Source organism: Salvelinus sp. IW2-2015, linkage group LG15 (genome assembly GCF_002910315.2).
Source record: "Salvelinus sp. IW2-2015 linkage group LG15, ASM291031v2, whole genome shotgun sequence".
Taxonomy (NCBI): domain Eukaryota; kingdom Metazoa; phylum Chordata; class Actinopteri; order Salmoniformes; family Salmonidae; genus Salvelinus; species Salvelinus sp. IW2-2015.
Genome location: NC_036855.1, coordinates 23444644 through 23468458, shown reverse-complemented (window position 1 = coordinate 23468458; position 23815 = coordinate 23444644). Strand labels below are relative to the sequence as shown.

At 45.2% G+C, this 23815-nt stretch overlaps 1 protein-coding gene across 1 annotated transcript in view; it reads left to right on the top strand.

Moving 5' to 3' along the window:
• Window positions 1–22590, top strand: part of LOC111974152 (probable E3 ubiquitin-protein ligase HECTD4) — a 56755-nt gene extending 34165 nt beyond the window's left edge. Inside the window, 33 exon segments of the mRNA XM_024001774.2 lie at window positions 981–1096; window positions 1252–1355; window positions 1522–1683; window positions 1820–1968; window positions 2107–2186; window positions 2385–2548; window positions 2640–2877; window positions 3168–3304; window positions 3422–3548; window positions 4794–4931; window positions 5928–6064; window positions 6182–6342; window positions 6439–6620; window positions 6793–6998; window positions 7099–7229; window positions 7338–7543; window positions 8118–8297; window positions 8504–9891; window positions 10008–10215; window positions 10311–10534; window positions 10698–10843; window positions 11273–11373; window positions 11502–11625; window positions 11969–12159; window positions 12380–12526; window positions 16559–16678; window positions 16771–16926; window positions 17039–17142; window positions 17405–17626; window positions 17931–18097; window positions 18280–18475; window positions 19832–20054; window positions 20866–22590. Coding sequence (XP_023857542.2) covers window positions 981–1096; window positions 1252–1355; window positions 1522–1683; window positions 1820–1968; window positions 2107–2186; window positions 2385–2548; window positions 2640–2877; window positions 3168–3304; window positions 3422–3548; window positions 4794–4931; window positions 5928–6064; window positions 6182–6342; window positions 6439–6620; window positions 6793–6998; window positions 7099–7229; window positions 7338–7543; window positions 8118–8297; window positions 8504–9891; window positions 10008–10215; window positions 10311–10534; window positions 10698–10843; window positions 11273–11373; window positions 11502–11625; window positions 11969–12159; window positions 12380–12526; window positions 16559–16678; window positions 16771–16926; window positions 17039–17142; window positions 17405–17626; window positions 17931–18097; window positions 18280–18475; window positions 19832–20054; window positions 20866–21002 — 6472 coding nt within the window. The 3' untranslated portion in view covers window positions 21003–22590.
• Window positions 22591–23815: the final 1225 nt, after the last annotated feature.

The window sequence follows — 23815 nt, the reverse complement described above, 5'->3', positions numbered from 1 at the left end:
TCCATTGCTCATGTTTCTTGGCCAAGCAAGTCTCTTCTACTTATTGGTATCCTTTAGTAGTTTTCTTTGCATCAAATCAAAATCAAATAACATTTTATTAGTCACATGCGCCAAATACAACAGTGAAATGCTTACAAGCCCCTAACCAACAATGCAGTTTAAAAAATACAAATAAGAATAACAAGTAGTTAAAGAGCAGCAGTAACAATTATCAATAGCGAGACTATATACAGGGGGTACCGGTACAGAGTCCATGTGCAGGGGTACCGGTCGACCATGAAGGCCTGATTCCTTCTGGAATGTTCTCCCATCTCCACAGAGGAACTCGAGAGCTCTGTCAGAGTGACCATCGGGTTCTTGATCACCTCCCTGACCAAGGCCCTTCTCCCCCGATTGCTCAGTTTGGCCAGGCGGCCAGCTCCAAGAAGAGTCTAGGAGTCTTCTTCCGTTTAAGAATGATGGAGGCCACTGTGTTCTTGGGGACCTTCAATGCTGTAGACATTTTTGGTACCCTTCCCCAGGTCTGTGCCTCGACACAATCCTGTCTCCAAGCTCTATGGACTATTACTTGGACCTTGTTGCTTGGTTTTTGCTCTGACATGCACTGTCAACTGTGGGACCTTATATAGACAGGTGTGTGCCTCAATTGAATTTACCACAGGTGGGCTCCCAAGTTGTAGAAACTTTTCACGGATGGTCAATAGAAACAGGATGCACCTGAGTCTCATAGCAAAGGGTCTGAATACTTATGCAAATGTGGCATTTCTGATTTTTATTTTTAATACATTTGCAAAATTTCTTAACCTGTTTTTGCTTCATCATTAAGGGGTATTGTATGTAGATTGCTGAGGAAAATGTTTTATTTAATCAATTTTAGAATAAGGCTGAAATGTAACAAAATGTGTAAAAAGTACTTTCCTGAAAGCACTGTATATTTGTTTTGCTTAGTTAATATTGAGGGTTAAATGTGTGTGTTCAAGGGCATGTCTGGTGATGGCCCAGCTCCTGGAGGACAGCTCGTTCTGTGAGGAGTTCATTCAGCAGTGTCCTGCTGCTGTGGAGGTGCTCAACCTAGTGGCCCAGGAGTGCAGTCCTGGTGAGTGACCACCCACTCTCACCCAGTAGCATAGTGCTCAATTACGAGACCACTTCTGCAATGCAGCATGACTTTACTTTCCTATATGACAGTAGTATTGATTGTGTTGAAGGAAGTATGGCTGCTGTGTGTAACAGTGCGTCTGTGTTGTGCAGGGGAGCGTCTCGGCATGGTTGAAGCACAGTGTGAGCGAGTGAGGATGCTGTACCGAGACTGCGCTCGCCCGCCACCCCCTCCCCTCCAGACAGACAGGCGCCAGGTGGGTGTCGCTGTAGCCTCTCAACTCATTTATCTACTGAGATCTACTGATTTTAATAATGGACATAAAACCGTATTATGAATTTTTGATTGATGAAGGGATTCCGATTGAGATTTGTAGGGCCAGTCTCCTAACTCTCTCTTCTCTGCTCCGTACCTCTCCCTAGCCCAAGGAGATGACGTGGTGTCCATCTAGGGGGTTCCCTCCAGTGCGTGCCTGCGTATTCTCATCCCGTCTCACCTCCGTCACCTTCCTGGCCGACCCCAGTGCTGGAGGAGGCCTGCCCAGGGGAACCTTCATCTATGCCACCTCACCTGTTCCTGTTCAGGTGGGCACCTCTACGCTAACTGGATGTCTTGGGAATGGCACTGGGTTTTATATGAATGAAAATTCTGTTTTGCGTGCTTATGAAGCAGGCTGACTAATTTGGAATCTTAAAATTCCTCTCCCTCTTTTTCCTGTAGGCGCCTTCCTTTTACTGGGAGATAGAGATAGCCTCCTATGGAGACTCAGAAGATGACAGTGGTCCTATTGCGTCTTTCGGCTTTGCCACAGAAGCAGAGAAGAGAGACGGAGCGTGGACCAACCCTGTTGGCACCTGCCTCTTTCACAAGTATGTGTTCATATGGAGTTTACAGCTGTAATCTCAGAGGTTTCCCACTGCCCTGTCTCTGACTGAGTGCTGACCTTTCTTTCTTTCCTTTCTGTTTCATCCTACCCCTGTCTCTGTCTCTGTGTTTCACCCTTTCAGTAATGGTAGGGCTGTGCACTATAATGGCTCCAGTCTGCTGCAGTGGAAGAGTGTGAGGCTGGACGTGGCCCTACTTCCTGGTGAGATAGGAAACAATCCTTTTTATCTAATTTCATAATATCACCTACCTCCTATTTTTCCTATCATTCATTTTACTTTATTTTATTATTATTWTTTTTTTTTTTTTACTTATGCCAATCAATGTGTATTGCATATTTAACAGATATTGGTGAAACATCTGATTTTGAACTCCATGTATCTTCTCTTCCTGCCTATAGGGGATGTTGCGGGCATTGGCTGGGAGCGCTCAGAGGGCACCCCTCCACCCCCCGGCCAGGCCCCTAAAGGGCGGGTCTACTTCACCTACTGTGGCCAGCGCCTGAGCCCCTTCCTGGAGGACGTAGCAGGGGGCATGTGGCCTCTGGTGCACATTCAGAAGAAGGTGGGCCTTTATGCCTGGACATGTCAAGCAAGATTTAAAGACCAATGAATGCAGCTTATGTTTGTCATGGTGTGTGTTGTATTTTGTTTAGAACACAAAGATTCGTGCCAACTTTGGTTGCCGGGCGTTTGCGTACGCAGAGGGCCAAGCACACCGCAACGCTGCTGACCTCTGTGTTGACTTGGCAGAAGAAATCAGTGCTAATTTTGAGGCCCTCCCCTTCGCCATGGCATCTGACAGTGACAATGATGCGGGTGCTAGTGTGGCATCTGACTCTGGCTCCCATGGACCCCCCTGTCGGATCGCCGCAGTAGCAGTTGCCCAGCAACGTATGTTCCTATCACCTTCCCCCTTCCTGCACCAAATGAACGTGTCTTAGTTTAAACCTTTGACCTGGTTTGGTGTGCCTGATGTTCTGGTCCCATCCGGTCACTTAACCTAAAATATATTGTTTTACTTAACCTGGTGTTATTTCAGTCCTCTTATGTTTGCTGTTTGGTAAACCCCACTACAGCTAACCCTCACCCTCCTCACTGTCTGGTCTGTGTGTATGTGTGCGTCCCAGTTGGTAGCGTTTGTAAGAACTGGCTTTGTTGTTTGTCCTCCCCTGTCGGGACAGAGTACAACAGTGACTCATCATGCCACTACAAGGTGGAGCTGAGTTACGAGAACCTGGTCACCTCAGGGCCTGACGCACACCCCCCGCCTATTGCTGATGACGAGAGTGATGACGAAGATGATGACGATGTCCCAAGGGTGAGTTGAAAGTCTTGCTGAGAAGAGCCGACAAATACCATATTTACTTATCTTTTTGGTATCCAGATTTTTCAGTGGGCATGAATGTACTGCTGTCCACCCCCTACCCCCTCCCAGGAAGACCACTATGCCCTGCTGGTGAAGGCCTGGGAGACAAAGGTGTTCCCCACCATCCGCCGACGCTTTCGCAACGAGGCAGAGAGGAAGTCTGGTCTGGACCAGATCAAGGGAGCACTGCAGCTGGGTGAGAATAATATTTTTTTCCCCTCACCCATCTACACACAATACCCCATAATGACAAAGTGAAAACATATATATTTTTTTTTAAATCTTTGAAGATTTATTGAAAATGAAATACAGAAATATCTATTTTTCATAAGTATTCACACCCCTGAGTCGATACATGTTAGAATCACCTTTGACAGCGATTACAGCTGTGAGTCTTTCTGGATTTGTCTCTAAGAGCTTTCCACACAAGATTGTACAATTATAATTTTTTAAATTATTCAACCTCTGTCAAGTTGGTTGTTGATCATTGCTAGACAGCCATTTTCAAGTCTTGCCTTGGATTTTCAAGACGATTTTAGTCAAAACTGTAACTAGGCCACTCAGGAACATTCAATCTAGTCTTGGTAAGCAACTCCAATGTATATTTGGCCTTGTGTTTTTAGGTTATTGTCCTGCTGAAAGGTGAATTTGTTTTCCTCTAGGATTTTGCCTGTGCTCAGCTCTATTCTTTCTTTTTATCAACAAAAAAACTCCCTAGTCCTTGCCCAGTCATGTGGCCTCATGGTGAAATCCCTGCTCGGTTTCCTTCCTCTTTGTCAACTGAGTTAAGAAGGACGTCTGTATCTTTGTAGTGACTGGATGTATTGATACACCATCCGTAGTGTAATAACTTCACCATGCTCAAAGGGACATTCAATGTCTGCTTATTTTTACCCATCTACCAATAGGTTCCGCCAATTTTGAGGCATTCGAAAACCTCCCTGGTCTTTGTTGTTGAATCTGTGTTTGAAATTTCCTGCTCGACTGAGGGACCTTACAATTATCTGTATGTGTGGGGTACAGAGAGGAGGTAGTCATTCAAAAATCATGTTAAACACTTATTGCACACATAGTGAGTCCATGCAACTTATTATGTAACTTGTTAAGCACATTTTAACTACTGAACTTATTTAAGCTTGCCATAACAGAGGGGTTGAATACTTATTGACTCAAGAGATTTCAGCTTTTTAATTTTGTATTAATTTGTACAAATTCTGTGTAGGCCAGTATCACAATAAATTCAGGCTGTAAAACAACACAATGTGGGAAAAGTTTGGGACACTCACTGAAAACTAGGTGGTGAAAGAGGTGGGAAACTCTGTAGCTCTGTTTTAAAGAGCAACTCCCTATTGACTCCACTGTTTGACCTTTTTAAAACAAAGTGAAATATGTTTTTTGACATTTGTTCTTTTGTGGTGTTTTTATTATATATGTTTTGCAGGCATGGTTGACATAGCCCGGCAGACAGTGGAGTTCCTATATGAAGAGAACGGGGGCATCCCCCGGGACCTCTACCTCCCCACCATCGAGGACATCAAGGAGGAGGCCAACAAGTTCACCATCGACAAAGTCCGCAAAGGTCCCCTGCACTTGCACCCAACACAATGCTAGAGGTCTTAGTTATTGAATCATTTCAGTTTTTCTTCTGGATCAAAAAGGGACTTAGGTGGTGGGTGTGGCACGGGGCGCTGTCTGGGCAGCTGAATTTTAGAGAACATTTTAGAGGCCCTCATCTTGGAGGTGTCGAGAATTATTTAAATTTTTAAACCAATTTCCTGCAGTTTAACATATTTTTCCATGGAGCGTAGAGAAAACGTGGCAGTTTTAAAGCTGCAATTCTATGCATTTTGACATGGCTAATGCAGTGTTTTTTCTTTCTTTTTTCTCAAATGTAATAAAGTAAACTGCTAAATTCCTTGTTTTGGGAATTTTACATTTTCCCTGATTTGTCTAGCTTTTATTTTAGTCATTGTTAGTTCTCAAATATTTTATTATAAAATAATATATATATAGGTCCATTTATCTTTTCTACATAATTTATATCTTGTTTAAGTTTACACTGAAATAGTAAAAAAATAAAAACTGTTTGCACTGTTTGGACTTAGATGACCCGCCCAAGGATTTCAATGGCAGGAAAATCCCTGCCTTTATGTAACATCAACTTTGACCCTTACTTTAAATACATTAGTAAACACAGGAATTTTCCCAATAGCTGGTTTAAATGTTTTTTTATTCAACCTTTATTTAACTAGGCAAGTCAGTTAAGACAAATTCTTATTTACAATGACGGCCTACACCGGCCAAACCCGGACAACGCTTTGCCAATTGTGCGCCGCCCTAAGGGACTCCCTATCACGTCCGGTTGTGATACAGCCTGGAATCGAACCAGGGTGTCTGTAGTGACGCCGCAAGCACTGCGATGCAGTGCCTTAGACTGCTGTGCCATTCGGGTCCACACAGCACAATTTTATTTTTTGCATTTTTTGCAATATAGATGTCTAAACATTATCATTATGTACACTGATATGCTGTAGTGTTACCCGGCTTTGCCCTTACATATGTGTCCTCTTCTCAGGTTTGACCGTGGTCATCCGCTCTCCAGACAGCAACAACACCAACAGCACCACAGGTGGAACAGCCCTGCCCAAGTTTGCCATCCGAGGCATGTTGAAAACCTTCGGCCTGCACGGAGTGGTTCTGGACGTGGACTCTGTGAGTGTAGAACACCCGAACTTCACACTTCATAGAAACAAAGCGATGAGAAGTTGAGCTTTGTCTCTTTTGACAGTGTTTCAATGATCTCTCTCATTCTACTGTGTGTATGTCCAGGTGAATGAGCTGGTGCAGGTAGAGACATACCTGCGCAGTGAGGGGGTGCTGGTGAGGTACTGGTATCCCATTGAGATGCTGGAGCGCCCCCCTGCTGGATCCCGCCGTACTGCTGCCAATGGCCTTGTCAATCTAGACAGCAGTAACATCCAGATCCACAGGTAACACACGCACGCTAACACTTCCACTCCTACACACATTCTGAAATAACACGGCTAAGAACTATAAATCGTCCTCCGTGGCCTGCTGTGTTTCAGGGAGCTTCTGCGCTGTGAGAGTGCCCTGGCTAGGCTCTACTGCCGCATGGCTCTACTTAACATCTTTGCCCCCAAAAGCCCCCACACCTTCACCCGCCTCTTCCATATCCCAGCCGTTCGAGACATCACCCTGGAACACCTGCAGCTGCTGTCCAATCAACTTCTGGCTCCGCCTCTGCCTGGTAAGTGGGCTTTCTCCAGATGAGATGATAATCCACAGAAAAGAATGGGTTAAATAGAATACAGCTAGAACAATGAATGGAATAAGAAGGTCTACACTGAAATAGTGTATGGAGTGATTTGGAGGAGCTCTTTCCATGATCTGTGTGCTATGTTGTTCTCTTTGTCCTGCAGATGGCACCATCAGCTCCAGCTCCATCCTGCTGGCCCAGTCTCTACTCCACAACCTGCAGGGCCAGAGCTGCTCTCCCACAGACCTGTTCTACCAGGGCAACGCACAGCCCATCAGGGAGTGGCTCACCGTGGCCATCACCCGCGCCCTGCACCAGGGGGAGGAGAGCCTGCTGGAGCTCACCAAGCAGATCTGCTGCTTCCTACAGGTTAGCTCCCGATTCTGTGGCTCAATGTATATTTCCCCAGGGACGAAGATATTTTGCTTTTAACTTAGTTAATCTTGATTTCCCTTGTTCCGTTATGTAGAATGCACCAGAGCAGTTCATCTCAGAGGACTTCCCGGTATCAGAATCAAAGGTCAGCATGGATGTCAACTTCCCGGGTGCTGCCTTCGTGATCATCTCCTGCAAAGAGAGCCAACTAGGCTGCCGTAAAGAGTGAGCTAATTTAACACAATTACCTTTTTTCTAAGTTAAACCCATTAACCTTGATGACTCTAGATGCCTTACAGTGACCTCTCTATCCCCCCCCCCCCCACACACCAGCTCCTCCCTGTACAAAGCCCCATGGGCGCGGGTCATGGTTTATGGCCTGGGTCACAAGGTGCGCAGGAACGGCCAGCTCAATCTAATGGAGGCGGTGTGCTACCCTCTGGATGCCTCGCCCTCCAACACAGGCCTCACCCCCCCTCCCACCACCAACCAATACCCCACTGTCATCATCCCCACCGACAAAGTGCACATCAAACTGGGTAAGTGCTTGATCTCCCTTAGTCCTGGCTTACAGTAATAGCTTCTTTCAGCTTGTCTACGTTCTAATTAGGGCTGGCACAATTATCACATAACCGTGTAACCGACAATTACGGACAATAACCGCGAACAAAAATAATAATCATCTTAATATATACATTTTAGGAGAAGGGGGATTCAACTTCATATTCAAGTAGATATTGTTTACCCAATAGCAGTTTTACATTTTTACATGAAGTGGGTAAAGTGGGTCATAATTTTATGACCAGAATGGCATGGTCGGGAGGAGAAGCTTGATTTCCAAAGGTTGCAAGAGGTCAAGACTATTTGTTTTTTAAACTGGGGTGTCACTAAAGCTGTGTTGTGTTCATTAGGTGTGTCGAAGCTAATTTTCAAAGATGTATTACAAGCAACAAAATGATGACAATAACCGTGGCCATTTCCATGACAATTAATCCCTACCCAAAATTCCATAATCGTCACAGCCCTGGTTCTTATTGTTTCTTTCTGTTTCACATGATTACCATGTATTTAATAGGTTGTTTCACCGTCTCTCTCTCTCTCTCTGTCTCTCAGGGGTGTCGCCCCCTCCTGGTGCGGTGCTGGTGCTGCACTCCCTGCCGCTGGAGTTCCCCCTGGCCATGGCGTTTGCTGAGCAGCTACTGACGTGGAAGCTAGGGGAGAGCAGTGAGTGCTCTGAGGAGGAGTTGGACACTGTGCCCTCCTCTGTGCTGCTGCAGGTAGTGGAGCTGCTGGGTAAGTGCTACACTTCCAGAAAATCTCTTCTCTTTGAAATGTCTGCATCCATGGCTTTAGGTGTCCAACATGTCTGCACATTATTTCCATAACCCTCAGTCCCTTGTTGTGACTAATTTTGCATCCTGTTTTGTGCTTGACAACAAGTTGGTCTCCATTTTCAAATAGTTTATTTTACCCCTCTCTCCCTGTCTATGGTGTTCTAGGTGGGCTGCTATGGACCACAGATCTGGCACCCTGCATCAAGGAACTCTCCTTCCACCTGCTGGCTGAGCTCTTCCGTAAGATTCACCACCTGGAGCAGCGTAAGAGCCCTGCAGGCCTGTCCAGCTCCATCGCCCTGCTGCTCAACCCCTGCCTGGCCGTGCTTATGGCCCTGCAGACGGAGCTCCGCAAGCTGTACGACCGGGAGACCCAGGGCTGGGTGGCTGCAGGGGCCGGAGCAGGGTGCTCCTCTGGCGGGGGTGTCCTGGCCTTGGGGGCTGAGCAGAGCAGGTTCTCCACCTACTTCCACGCCCTGATGGAGGTGTGCCTGGCTGTAGCTGAGGTCACCCTCCCCCTCAACGTGGGGTGCTCAGGAGTGGGAGCGCTGTCCTCCACCAGTGCCCCTAACCTCAGCGACTCCTCCTCATCCTCCTCCTCCTCCCCAGGCCAGACCCCCCAGAGCCCCAGCCTGCTCTCCAAGCGTAAGAAGGTGAAGATGAAGCGAGAGCGTGCAGCAGCAGTGGCGGTGGCCTCAGGGAAGAGGGGTTCTGCTGGAGGGGCTCGCCTGTCAGAGAGCGATAGCGCCCTGCTCAACATGGCCGGTAGTAAACCTGAGGACATGCTGTGGTTCCACCGTGGCCTCACCCTGCTCATGATCCTGCGTCACCTGGCCAACAAGGACCCCCAGGGGCTGAGTGTGACAAATGATGCTGTGACTGACGCCTGCCAGGCCCTGGTGGGACCTACCTCTCACAGCCGTCTGCTGGTTCTCTCTGGCATCCCCACCCACCTGGAGGAGGCTGTGGTGCGCAGCGCCATCCGCAGGGCCTGCAACGCCCACGGGGGGCTCTTCAAGGATGAAATCTTCATCCCCCTGCAGGAGGATGACCCCAAAAAGTTCAAGGCAGGAGCTGGGGTGTCCACCCCTCTGGATGGCAAAGCAGCCCCCGGGCCTGAGCGTCCCTTCCCGAGCAACGAGAGCCCAGACAGCTCCAGCAGCGTGACTCCAGCCATGAGTGTCTCAGCCTCGGCCTCCACGAGCCAGACCTCCATCTGCAGCTCCTCGCAGGGGGGCGTTTCCCGCACCGCCAGTGAACTCTCTGTGGACCAGGAGCTGCTGGCTGCCCCACCTCTCACCCCAGCGGCTGCAGCCTCGGCTGTCCCCTCCCCACAGCAAGGCCCACTTGATCCCCACACGGTGTCCAGCCAGGAGAGCCTAGATATCTCCCTGTGCAGCACGGGGAGCCTGGGCAGTTTGGGCAGCCTGGGGGAGCCTTTGGACAGCGCAGAAACAGCCTCTGTTTCAGACGGGGGCTCCATGTACACAGTCACCTCTCTGGACAACAACGCCATCTTGGCCAGGCCCATTAAGGGCTATGCCGTCATAGAGGTGGGTCGCAAGTGCATTTTACACTGAAAACGTAATATATTGTTTATCGGTTTGTTTTTTGAGCTTTGATGGAGACAGACTTGCATGTCCTTCTGTTGTGCATATGCTGAATGTAGGTTCGTGCCCGGGCCAAAGTGGAGAAGATCCGTGCTAGCCTCTTCAACAGCAGTGATTTAATTGGCTTATCCAGCCTGGAGGGTGAGGAGGAGCTGATGGAGCTGACTAATGAGGAGATCCTCACAGCCTCCAGTGTCAACCAAAGCCTGTTTGACACACAGGGTAGCTCTGCCCTCGAGGACTACTTCCTGGACAAGTCTCTCAGAGGTTGTTAGTAGTATACTCTCTACCTATGTTTAACCACCTGTACTCTACCAATACCGATAAAGGGGTCATCATATTTTCTCCTCCTATGTTACCAGGGGACAAGTTGGTGCCAAGTGCGCGAGACGTGCTGACGGACATCTATAAGAGTTGTGTCCACTCAGAGCAGATGCTGAGCCTCACGCCAGCCAAGCCTGTCAAAGTGTCAGACATCTACCTGAGCAAGGAGCAGATCAACTCCCAGACCCCTGGAAACCTCCTCCATGTCTTCTTCACTCACATACGGCCACCTAAGAAGGTGCTGGAGGACCAACTGACGCTGGTTGGTACACCACCCATGAGAGTGCTTGAACACACAAACTTGAAATATAGATATTATATGCTTAATTGACCCTGCCTCATCCACATGATTTTACAAACACACACACACTCATCTATATGCATCTGCAGCCATGTTTGTCTGAGCAGTGTTATATGTTCCACAGATTCTGCGTAAATATGGCACCMCCAAGCCCAACAAGAACAAATACAGCAAGGCGGGTAAGGAACAGCACGCAGGCAAGGTTGTGAGCACCAAGAGACCAATCACCAAACCACCCAGCAAGGAGAAGTCTGTGCTCAACAGCGTCAGGTGAGTTTTAGCCCTCACCACACACACAATGCCACCCTGAAAGCCATTTTCCTAAATAGTTTCCACCCACACTTTTAAATTAGAGGCTTTGTAATTGCAGAAAGTAATGGGTTTCAAAATTATACTCCCCATAAGATGCTTTTCTCAACTCTTCCCACGCTCAAATGTGTTACTTAAATAGTCTTTCAAATTAACTTCTCATATTTAGGAACACAGAATTGCAATAAAGACTATACCCTGTGGTTTCTTCATCCACTTACAGAAGGAAAATGGAGCGTGATTAAAGTTTGCTTATTATGCATAATCATCATATTAAGACTCATTCAGTATGCTTCCATGTCATCCATGACATTTGTCAGTACTCATTTAGACAAACATTTTCCATTGGCCCCTGTCCCTGTCCCTGACTTCTTTCCATGTCTTTATCAGGACTGCACTGAGTGAGAAGAGTGTACCGAAGCCCAAGACCCCTGAGAAATCAAGGCCTGATGAGAAGGACATAGAGAAATCTCCTGCCAAGAAGCCTGAAGGTACTGACGCTCTGTACCCTCTCGTGTTACCTACATGCATCTCTCACTTGAGTTGATTAAGATTTCCCTGAAGTTAGAATGTAGATGTGCAAGTTCATGTATTTATATGTGTCCTCCCTCTGACATAGTCCCAGAGGAGAAGTACCTGACTCTGGAGGGATTCCATAAGTTTGCTGTGGACCGTGCCAAGCAGGACATCCGTAGCGTGTGGAGGGCCATTCTGGCCTGCGGTTACGACCTCCACTTTGAAAGGTGAGCTTGGTGACACAACCCCTCCAAGCCCCTGCAGGCAGCCTGGGGATGGTAGGTCACATTCTTATCTGAGTGGGGAATGGAACACACATGCCTGGAGCAGGTTGTACACATTCAGAGCATGGAACACACTGTGACTGTTACGTCAACACATCACATATTTACACATGATGTACTCTAAGAAAATATTTTTCTTGAATTATCTGCATCACACAGATAATTCATAACACAGATTCCTGCACAGTGTGTAATCAGAGAAAGTCAGCTGGGGTAAGATTAAGCCATATGTATGTAGAGGGTCTTTTCATATCTAGTGGCTGTTCCCCTTCTCTTCTGTTTCCAGGTGTACCTGTATAGACACGCGTCACGCCCAGAAGGCTTGTAGGAGGTGGAGTCTGGAGATGGACGTAGCATTGGTTCAGTACATCAACAGGCTGTGTGGTCACCTGGCCATCACACCTGCCAGGCTGCACCCCCACGAGGCCTACCTGGACCCCAGTGACATCGCTGATCCACGCGTGGCCTGTCTCCTCAGTATGTGACCTACTCACTGACAGACCACGTCATCAGTTTACATACGCAAGCTATTTTTACTTGTTTGTATGGTATCGAACGTCAGTAAACGTGACTGTGAGTGTGTGTGTTTACATGTACATGGTTAGTGGGTGGGTGTGTGGATGGGTATGTGTGTTGCTGTGTTCACATTTCTCTTCTCTGATGTGCGTGCGTGTGTGTGTGGGGTGTGTGTGTGTAGATGTGCCTGTGGAGAGCTTGCGTCTACGCTTTGCTCTACTGCAGTCTCTCAACAACACCCTGGAGAGTTTCTTCCTGCCGCTGGTGGAGCTGAGACAAACACACACCTACCAGAACAGCATCGCAGCACTGCTCTGTGGGGCCAAAGGTGACACACACACATAACAATAACGTCTCAGCACAGCTTTGTCAGGTCAAAGGCACATAGTGTGCTGTATATGGGTCATTAAGGACTGGTTTTGTTTCAGGGCATTGACCTCTTGATAAATCTTTAAAACGTTTTACATTGTGACTGCCTCTGGGGGTCTAGGTGGGGCATATGAACTAGAGGTCTTCATGGGTCCAAAAAGTTCCAAAATGGATCCGTAGCCACCTGACCTGATATGCATAAATAAATAAAGTTAAATGGAGAACCGTTCCAAATGGACCCGAGGACAGTCTGACATGTTCTGAAAAGGACCTTAGAAAACAGACCCGTGCTTGTTCAGCTCTGAGAGTAGAAAAAGTGTGAGAAAGAAACCTCCAACTGGGTGCTGCCAGCGCCATCAATAAAAAAACGATATTGGCCAAAATATCCACAGTTAATTGTCTTGAAAAAATATTTGTTTCGATGTGTACCATATTCAAAACTTTAGTCTTATTGTTTTTGTTTTTTACTTTCCTTAAACAATAATTGTTCAGATCTGACCACTAAATGCATCAGGGCATTGCATGCATTATAAGTGTCGACTATATGGTATTAATATAAAAAATAAAATAAAAATAACCCTCTAGTGTCTAAGCCGGGGGAGGGGGTCTAAGCTAACATGGAATTGTTTTAAGATGGTCATACCAAGGATTATTTGACTATTTCATTTAGAATTTTAAGACCCCTTAAGGTCTAAAAAAAAATATTTAAAAAAATTATTGGATGAAACATTGAATTTGGCATTACTGCTATTAGCTAACATAAACACATTGAATAACAGATTAACTACAACAGATAGTCCCCCCAAAAAATCTAAAGGAAGTTTAGTGTCTGCCATATATCTAAGAGAAATATCCCCATATTTTAGGCTCTAAACTATCTCCTTATATACTTCCATAATTACATTAAACTGGTACTGGGGACCTTCAGACGAGGCTTGTGGGCGTCCTAGAGAATACAATTTTGTTTGTGAGAGTCTCGTTTTTCAATCCAAACTTTCAATAGTTTTGTAGGCCAAACTGTTTGGACGCTACATACGATTTTGTGAGAAGACTGATTTTCGTAGATGTCTCAAAGTCTGACAAACACCGCTCTACAGTTGCTCTACCACCTTTCACCGCAGATGCGGAAGGGCGATATCGGTGGAATCGGTTTATTGAGACGCAGGCCCATGCAAAAAATAACATATCTCTAGCTTAAACAGACAGATTTTGATGGGTATTTTTATGTTAGTTAGATTTTCGCGAGGGTTAAGGGAGACATGCTTACGCATAGCCCTAGAGCGACTGAAATACAGCTGGAGATATGCCAGCGCTATGTTCCCGACATCGACACATTTCTTTATACTTGTCAGATATGCTACTACTGCTATACATACAGTGCCTTCAGAAAGTATTTAGACCCCTTGAGTTTTTCCACATTTTGTTACGTTAGACTTACTCTAAAATGGACTAAATACATGTTTTAATCCTCATTCATCTACACACAATGCCCCATAATGACAAAGCGAAAACAGGTTTCAATTATTTTTTGCAATTGTATGCAAAAAAAAAATACTAAAAAGGAAATACCTTATTTACGTAAGTATTCAGACCCTTTGCAATGAGACTTGGAATTGAGCTCAGGTGCATCCTGTTTCCATTTATCATCTTTGAGATGTTTCTACAACTTGGAGTCCACCTGTGGTTATTTCAATTGATTGGACATGATTTGGAAAGGCACACAACTGTCTATATAAGGTCTCACAGTTGACAGGGTATGTCAGGGAAAAAACCAAGCCATGATGTCGAAGGAGTTGTCCGTAGAGCTCTGAGACAGGATTGTGTCGAGGCACAGATCCGGGGAAGGGTACCAAAACATTTCTGCAGCATTGAAGGTTTTCAAGAACACAGTGGCCTCCATCATTCTTAAATGAAAGAAGTTTGGAACCACCAAGGCTCTTCCTAGAGCTGGTCGCCTGGCCAAACTGAGCAATCGAGGGAGAAGGGCCTTGATCAGAGAGGTGACCAAGAACCCAATGGTCACTCTGGCAGAGCTCTAGAGTTCCTCTGTGGAGATGGGAGAACCTTCCAGAAGGACATCAATCTCTGCAGCACTCCACCAATCAAGCCTTTATGGTATAGTAGGCCAGACGGAAGCCACTCTTCAGTAAAAGGCACATGAAAGCCCGCTTTTGTTTGCCAAAAGGCACCTAAAGACTCTCAGACCATGAAACATGGTGATGGCAGCATCATGCTAAGGGGATGTTTTTCAGCGGCAGGGACTAGGAGAGTAGTCAGGATCGAGGCAAAGATGAACGAAGCAAAGTACAGAGATTCTTAATGAAAACCTCCTCCAGAGCGCTCAGACTGGGACTGAAGTTTCACCTTCAACAGGACAACGACCCTAAGCGCACAGCCAAGACGAGGCAGGAGTGGCTTTGGGACAGGTGTGCCAAGCTTGTAGTGTCATACCCAAGAAGACTTGAGGCTATAATCGCTGCTAAAGGTGCTTCAACAGTAAAGGGTCTGAATAGTTATGTAAATGTGATATTTCTGTTTTTTATTTGTAATAAATTAGCAAACATTTCTAAAAACCTGTTTGCTTTGTCATTATGGGGTATTCTGTGTAGATTGATGAGGGGGGAAAACGATTTAGTCAATTTTAGAATAAGGCTATAACTTTGGGGTCCAAAGATAAGCATTATCTTGTTAGATTAAAGGAGTGACTCTGGTAGGCCTTCCTCAGCTCAAGTTCAACTGTCAGAGTCAGTTGGAGTGCCGTTGCGCAAGCATTGCCTTCACAGGCCTGCAGTAGCTAAGCCTAATGATAGCCATAGCACACCAAACCTTCACCAAGGGTCTTAACTTTAATAGGGTAATACCAAAAGTAAGTCAAGTCATTGTTTATAGGGTAAATACAAACAGGTTATTATATTGTGGCTTTTCATGGTTTGAATCCGAGTAGCATAGTGGGCCTACTGGTAATTCTATTATATTGCGGCAAACACATTACAACTGGAACTTAATTTGGCCAAAAAAATTCTCAACAGAATAAAACCTTAAAAAAAGTTAACAGGCTAGGCCTAAATTGCAGCTATAACCAACAACGGCGATTGCTTACTGTAGGCCTACCCAACAAATGACAGCAATAGGCTAATACTATTTATTTTACAACAGGCCTACTTTTAACCTTAAACTAAATACAAAGCACAAAATGAAAAAGACAGAACATGATTTAGCCAACGAAAATGTCTCAACAAAATGAAACAAAACACTTTTTGCGTAGGCTATTTAAAGAACTGATTTAGATGATTAAATAGGCCTATAATAATAATTATAATAATAATGATTTACAATGGTGATGATATTATCAATTGTTTAGTCATTATTATTAAGTACGAAAGTAGATAAATGAAAGGTAGAAAATTGCATCGAACCTGAATTGTGAGTTGTGCACAGTCCATTTGGCTGCGTCAATATTCTTCTCATCTTTGTCCACTACAATATCAAAACGTCCCGAGGACATTCCCCTTGTCGGTTTCTTTTCACTCTACTCTTTCTTCTCCAACTTTGGTTTTACATCAATGAAAAAGCACTTGGCAATCAACAGTAGCCTAGGCCAAGGCCCCTTTTACTCTTCTTTCTATCCCCTCTAGCAGTAGGCACACATGAGGTGAGCATTCGGAACCAGTTTCAGCTGGGCATAAGCTATACGTTTTATTGAATTACAATTGGCTGACACCGATAATAAGGCATTTCTCATCACACAAACACTAAATTAACAGAGTACAGGGCCAATTGGGTCCAGTTGTTAAATCAATTTGAATTGCACATACCCAAGGCTCATGGTAATTGTATCAGACCAAATACGAGACAAAATTCAGAATTTAGGACCCGGTCCTGGGTCGGATCTCAGAATTTTGTGTTTGTTGAAACCTTCAATATCTAATATGATCTGGATTAAAGCTTGCTGACCTTCCACCCATTCTACCTCCACCCTATCTCTATGCAGGACTGGTGTTCTATGATACCAAAGTGATAGTGATGAACCAGGTGCTGAACGCCACAGTACAGCGGACTGCAGACCACGCTGCCCCCGAGATCACACTGGACCCCCTGGAGATTGTAGGAGGTAAGCTCATAGGCCAAGCACAGAGTCCTGTTTTACACTCATTCACATTATGCTCTCTACTTTGAGTGTTGATGGTGTGTGTGTTTCTCCAGGAGAGATCCCTTCGTCAGAGAACACCTACTTCTGCCAGGCAGCACGCCAGCTGGCCTGTGTGCCCTCGTCCCAGCTGTGTGTGAAGCTGGCCAGCGGAGGAGACCCCACCTATGCCTTCAACATCCGCTTCACTGGAGAGGAGGTCCACGGCACCAGTTAGTATTAACCTTCTTCCCCTAACTTTGTCCGCTTGGAATTAACTCTTGTGTTGGATCAGACTGCAGGTGAAACACTGTCTGTTGACCCCTGACCTCTGTGTCTCTCCAGGCGGTTCCTTCCGTCATTTCCTGTGGCAGGTGTGTAAGGAACTCCAGAGCTCTGCCCTCTCCCTGCTGCTCCCCTGCCCCAGTGTAGCAGCCAACCGCAACAAGGTACTGTACAGTGACACGCCTATCTGCCTTCTCCCTCAGTATGCCCTGGTTGCAGCACCATTTTAACACCAGGAAGAAAACAATGTCCAAATAGTTTGTGTACATTTGTATTAATCCTGCTCCCCACAGTATATACTAGGAGTATGAATCATGTCTAGATTGCAAACCAGTTGAGCACTGCATGGGCAATGATCACTGCATTACTGATAGGCTAGAAGGGTCTAACTTGATTGTGGTGCTTTTGTGCCGTTTTGTTCCAAAGGGGAAGTATATTCTGACGCCCTGTCCGATCAGCTATGCGGAGGAGCAGCTGCTGCACTTCTTTGGCCAGCTGTTGGGCATCGCCATCCGGGCAGACGTGCCACTGCCCCTGGACCTGCTGGGCTCCTTCTGGAAGGGCCTGGTGGGTGAGCCCCTGGACCCAGAGCAGGACCTGCAGGAGGCTGATCTGCTCACATACAACTACGTCAAGAAGATTGAGAGTGTAAGAGACAGTCGTCATATGGGCAGTGTAATGTAGTGACTCCTCTTTCTGGAAAAAGGACGGGTGATTTTGAAAGCTCTGACCAGAAACAACTAATCAGAACTGGTGAAGCAGGTTTTCCATGGTTCAGCAAGTATCTAGCCTATTGACCAATCCCTTTCTACTGTAACTCTATACTGTCCCTACGGTCACTGCTTTCTGCAGTTCACATCCAGACTGTAGTTTCTCCATTCCACTGTCCCCCCTTGTCCCCATGTTCAGTGTTCCATTGACCTCTACACAACCCTTGCCCTCTGCCCCCCAGGTGAGTGAGGAGGATGATCTGGAGGCCCTGTGTGCAGAGATCTCGTCCCAGCACCACTCAGGAGAAAGCCCCGACTCCCCCAGCCGGCCCTGCTGCACCTTCACCTACATCACCATGACCGGAGAGGAGGTGGAGCTGTGCCAAGGGGGAGACAACCTCAGTGTCAGGTACAGGGATATTCTGCCTCTATGGCCAGGGGACTTGTTCAGTTCATATGGGTCTCTGTTGATGTACTGTGATTCCCTTTACCCATCAGTTCTTCTCTAAAAATAATTTTACTTTCTGACTTTGACAGAATGTGTTATCTCTGTTTAACCCCTCTATCCCTCTACACTGTGTGTGTGTTTAGCTGGGAGAATAAGGATGTGTATGCGCGGGCATTGCGGGGCCTGCGTCTGCAGGAGCTTCAGAATGTGGAGTGTATGACAGCGGTGCGAGCGGGCCTGGGCTCCATCATCCCCCTGCAGCTCCTCACCATGCTCAGCCCCCTGGAGGTGGAGCTACGAACCTGTGGCCTGCCCTACATCAACCTGGAGTTCCTCAAGGTAGCTGATGCATACATCTGCCACCTCAAACCTACTGTACACACCCCTTCTGAAACCCTAGGACGCTCCAATCAACACTCCACTGTCCTCATCCTTATCCACCAGTAAGAAGTAATAGTCACAGCCAGGGCTCTAAAGTGTGACCAATTTGGTTGCGTATGCGACTAAATATTTTGCTGTGCGACCTGTAGTTTTATTTTGGACGCCAGTGCGATTTACAGAAAGTCCCCCAAAAATTCAATGCGTAAACAATATTTGGCCACAACACTCTTCTCTAAACTTCTCAAAAAAGACAGGCTGCCTCCCACGGCTGCTTGCTTCCAGTTCCCGGGCCACACACCCGAGCCCCGCCCCATGGCAGTCAAGCAGGCAGCACAGTTACTCCGTACTGTTTGTTTTCTCAACATGTTGTCAATTCATGCAATCAATATATTCTTCCAAAACAAGAATGATGCTGCTTTCCACATTGCTTCTAAATATGAATCCACATGTTTTCTCTATCTCTGTTAGTCTAAGGAAGTTGGCATGTGCCTAAAATAATACTAATCGCAAATGCTTATTGCTAACTAGCTTTTGGCTAGCTAAATGCCATTTAGACAAATGTACTAGCTAGTGCAAAGCAAATGTTAGCTCTAATACAGGTTGCTACCGGTGGTGGTGTAGATCAGTGTGTTTCTGCAACGGCATGTTCTGAATCTGATAGATTATTCTAAAATGTTTGTCTAAATGCAAAATCTATTCAAATGTGTTTAGAGCCCCCTGGGAAACACTGACCAACACTTTGGTTCCTACCCTACCCTCCTATCTGGCTTTTTTGTTTGTTGTCATGCCAAACAACACCAACCATATAATTAGAATAAGCATTCTATTTCTATGATTTCAACAGTTCACCAAAGTGTTTTGATCTATGTCGCAAATCAAATCGCAATATTTGGTTTTAAAAATCTGTTATATTTTTTGCCCATATCGTGCAGCGCTGGTAACTTTTACAAGTATATGCAAACTTTTGGTGGCACAGAAAGAAAGGAAAATGTATATTTTCCTCAGGAGATGTGCTTTAAAAGTAAGCAGGATTCATATAGGCCCAACGTCGGCTATATCTCAATCAATTAAAGAATTGACTTTTCTGGTGCTCCTACATTTTGTGGTGCTCCTAACTTCTCTAAGTTAGGAGCACCAGTGCTACACTGTAAAAAAAAAAATATATATATATATATGTTTACCCTGGTCTCGGTATAGAGTAATGAGAAGAAATCACTATATTTTTGGAGGGCAGTAATAGTGAATGTCTTTACCTAGGAGAGTCTCATCATTGTCCCTCTTTTGCCTGAACCGCTGTTATCTCTCCCTCCGTAGGCCCACACCATGTACCAGGTGGGTCTGATGGAGACAGACCAGCACATTGAGTTCTTCTGGACGGCCCTGGAGATGTTCACCCAGGAGGAGCTCTGCAAGTTCATCAAGTTTGCCTGCAACCAGGAGCGCATCCCCTTTACCTGCCCCTGCAAGGATGGGGGCCCGGACACCGCCCACGTACCCCCCTACCCCATGAAGATTGCCCCTTCGGACGGGGCAGCAGGTAAGTGCCGGGAAAAGTCAGTGTGTGGTGTGTGTGTGTCATAGAGAGATACAAGTCAAAGTCACTCGTGTTGCTATCTGCTTGTTGTCTTCAAACCTTGGAATTATTGAACATTTTGTTTGCTATGTTTACCCTTCCTGGATTTATTATGTCTGGAAATTAGTAGGGGTTGTTCTTTGGGGAGAAGATACAGAGGAGTTTTCTTAAAACGAAATACCTCACACTTCTGCTGTGTGTATTAGGCCTACTATGTAGCCTTCAAATAAGGGAACTGTTTATCGGCTTGTAGTTTATCAGGCTCCAATGAAGATTTTTGGAACTTCTCAAAGGACTTTTTATCCCACATTTTGGACACTAACATTTTATACCCATGTCAGCCTCCAATTACAGCAGTATGAACTGCACATTTAGATTAGAGCACACGTAGTTTCCGGGTTAGGGGAGGGTTTGGCCAGGGTAGGCTGTCATTGTAAATAACAATTTGTTCTTAACTGACTTGCTTAGTTAAGTAAAGGTTGAATAAAAAAATGAAAGATTAGAGGTACGGGCCATTATTGACATGGAAAACATGGGATTGATTGAAAATAACTTTCTAGACTGTACATAATACTCTCCGCAGATTAATTTAAACATGGTAGAAGTGCACTTGAGATGATACATTTTTTAAAGGTTATATTATACATGTGACATTTCCACCTGCAAAATTCATGAAGAAATACAATTTAGGCCTAAAATATTACATGTTGCTCCTTTAATGTGTTAAGCTGCTTTTTCTTCCTACAGTATGTTTACCTATTTGTGTGGTTTCCAGGTTCGCCAGACTCTCGCTACATCCGGGTGGAGACCTGTATGTTTATGGTGAAGCTGCCCCAGTACAGCTCCCTGGATGTGATGCTGGAGAAGCTGCGCTAYGCCRTCCACTAYCGTGARGACCCTCTCAGCGGCTAAAGGGACCTGATGGATGGAGTACACCACCTCCATATAAATGCAGCTTCAACACCAACTCTACTATTTATTACCCATACAGCCCCACCTTCTCAACCCCTCTTCTGCCCAACTTTACTTTCACCCTCTCCTGGAACTACTCACAGAACAGAAGGCCAACCTGCTTTACCAAGAACACACTGAAGCTTTTCCTTTCTTGGCTTGTTTTATGTTTGGCTTTGTACCAGCGCTTCATTTCAATAACATTTGTAATCAGGTTGAGCCTTTCAGGAGTGCGTTTTGACTCATGTTTTCAGACCTGATGTAGGGGAGTTCAGCCCCACTTGCCTTGACACTGATGTTCATGTCTCTTCTGGTTGCACTGAGTTTTGGAGTGACATTGAGGTAACTCTTTGATCACTACACTGAGTGAGAGGGAGCTGTGACAGGGCACATACCATTTTTCTTTATTGGGGAAGTTAATCTCTTCCACCTTATTTCTCCTCACTTTTCTTTATTCTTCCTCTCCTCCCTCTCTTTCAGAGGTCCTTACAGTTCCCCTCCCACTCACTACCAGAGGGGACTATCTTTCTAAGGCATGCCTTTACCACAAGCAGCACCTCCTCAAAAAGGGGAGAGGGAGGCTCAGTGTGAAAAGGGAACCCCAAATATTCCTCTGGAAGCAAGAGTTGAGTATTGTTTGATGTTTGAGATATAGTTCATTTTAGATATTAAGTGGACTACTATGATGCTGCCTATTTATTACCAGTTCAGCTCTCTGCATTCAAAACGTTGACAAGCGCTGTATAGGACATTATATAGTTACTGCCTGTAAAGTTGGACTGCTAAAGGACAAAACTAGCTATCTGCCTATATTATACGGTGAATATATTTTATTCAAGTCTATTAAGAGGGTATATAAGTCATGTAAAAAGTCATTTTAATCTATTAAGTTGCAGTTTTGAGTTTAAGGTATCCTAGTAGCTGTGGCAGAAGGGTAAGGTCACGCACACTGAAGCTGGACTACCAGACTAAAGCTCTACCTGGTTGCCAGATTTGGCCTTCTGTGTTGCCAGATCTCCTATACTTGCATTTCAGGTTGCAGAACCTGTGTTGCTTTGTGAAATGAGAGAGAGATGTTCTCCTGAGCTGCTTGTGTGCTACTGCTACTGAATGTGTGCCGAATCCCCCTGCCCAACACACAATACACACACCAGGGGTTTGAATTCACTTTCATTTTGCCTTTTTATAGATTTCCTGTGATGAATGAGCAGGATTTCTGTTGGGTTTTTTGTTTTATTTTACCCATAACCAAAATGTTTAGCTGTGTAAAGGAAAAATGTAAATATACTTCTACGTTATATTTGATGGCAGTTTTTTTGAATTGCTGCATCACTTCACCAATGATTTTTAGTTTTGTTTGTTTTGTTCTGCACTATTCTTCCAGGGAAAAAATATTATTTAAAAATGAGCTAACTAGGATATTCTTTATTGGATATCCAGTTTGTTGGGGTTTTTTTTTATTACAGATTTTGAAATTACCAGTAATGTATCACCTTAATGTCTTGCAGGGCCGGATTACCGAACGGGCACACAGGGCAACCCCCCCCCCCCCCCAAAAAAATAAATAGCATATGATAGCAAAATGTGTAGAATTGCAGGAAATTTGCTTTAAAACGTGAAAATCTTATCTTAGCCCCTTGGCAAAAAGTGTAGAATTGCAGGAAATTCGCTTTAACACTGCAAAAAAACATCTTAGCCTCATGACAAAATGTGTAGAATATCATTATAAAACTGCACATTTTTCTCTGCACCGTGGCTTAATGTGTTGAAATGCATTATGTTTTTGGGGACGTCGGTTCCCCCGGGGCCCCAAATGCAGTAGTCCGGCCCTGATGTCTTGTAACTCAGATGGATTCTATCACTCGTTCTCTTCTACTCCATGGTGAAACATGTTTTCTTGTGTGAGTAAAACAGCCATTTGACTTGGATGGGACCTGAAGAACACGACAGCTACCGCAAAATATTTGAGATGGATGTTTGGATTGCTTGCCAATTTAGTTTTGGTTTTGTTCTTTTAAAGGGTAAATTGCTGCTAACAAGGACGCTCCTTCTATTCCTACCTCTTTTGGAGGAGTAGAACAGACCATTACAAAGGACATTCATACAAAGAGGTGTTGAGATAAGAAAATGTGTTCTGTACATTTACTTGATATTTATTACAATTATTTATGGTTGCATTAAATTAACTTTTACTGTCTTACCTCTGCACATCAAACATAACACAGATCTTTAAAATGGACTATACAGAGGTAGAGGATAATATGGAGTTTGAGATTTCTGTGTCACAATAAAACATGTCTTGATGTAAGCATGTTTTGTTGACTTATTGCTCTTGTCAGGACACACACAGGAAAAATTAAACATAAGACAGGCGCTGGACTACAACCCAGAAGGAAAGAGAATATCCTGGCAAGAGGCAAAAGCCCTCGCACTGAAAAGGTTGAAGTGGAGAGCCATGGTGGACGTTCCCAAGGAGGTCAAAAGGTTTGTCAGTATTTTATATATTATAATTTCTTCTATTTGAGTGTTTTTCACCCAGCCACATTCACACTGGCATTTAATCACAGTGTAAACCCACTTAATCTGCCAGTCTTTGCTCAGATGTGTGTTTGCCAAAGAATAGCCTGTCAGATAAATTGTGATGCTTTTCTTCACACATCAACAAAACCTCAAGCGTTTACCGAAAGGGTTTTGAAAGATAAAGGATCTGGTTATCTTATGTCCCCACAGACCATTGTGTGAAAGACTGGGTGCTGACCATGACAGATGAAGCT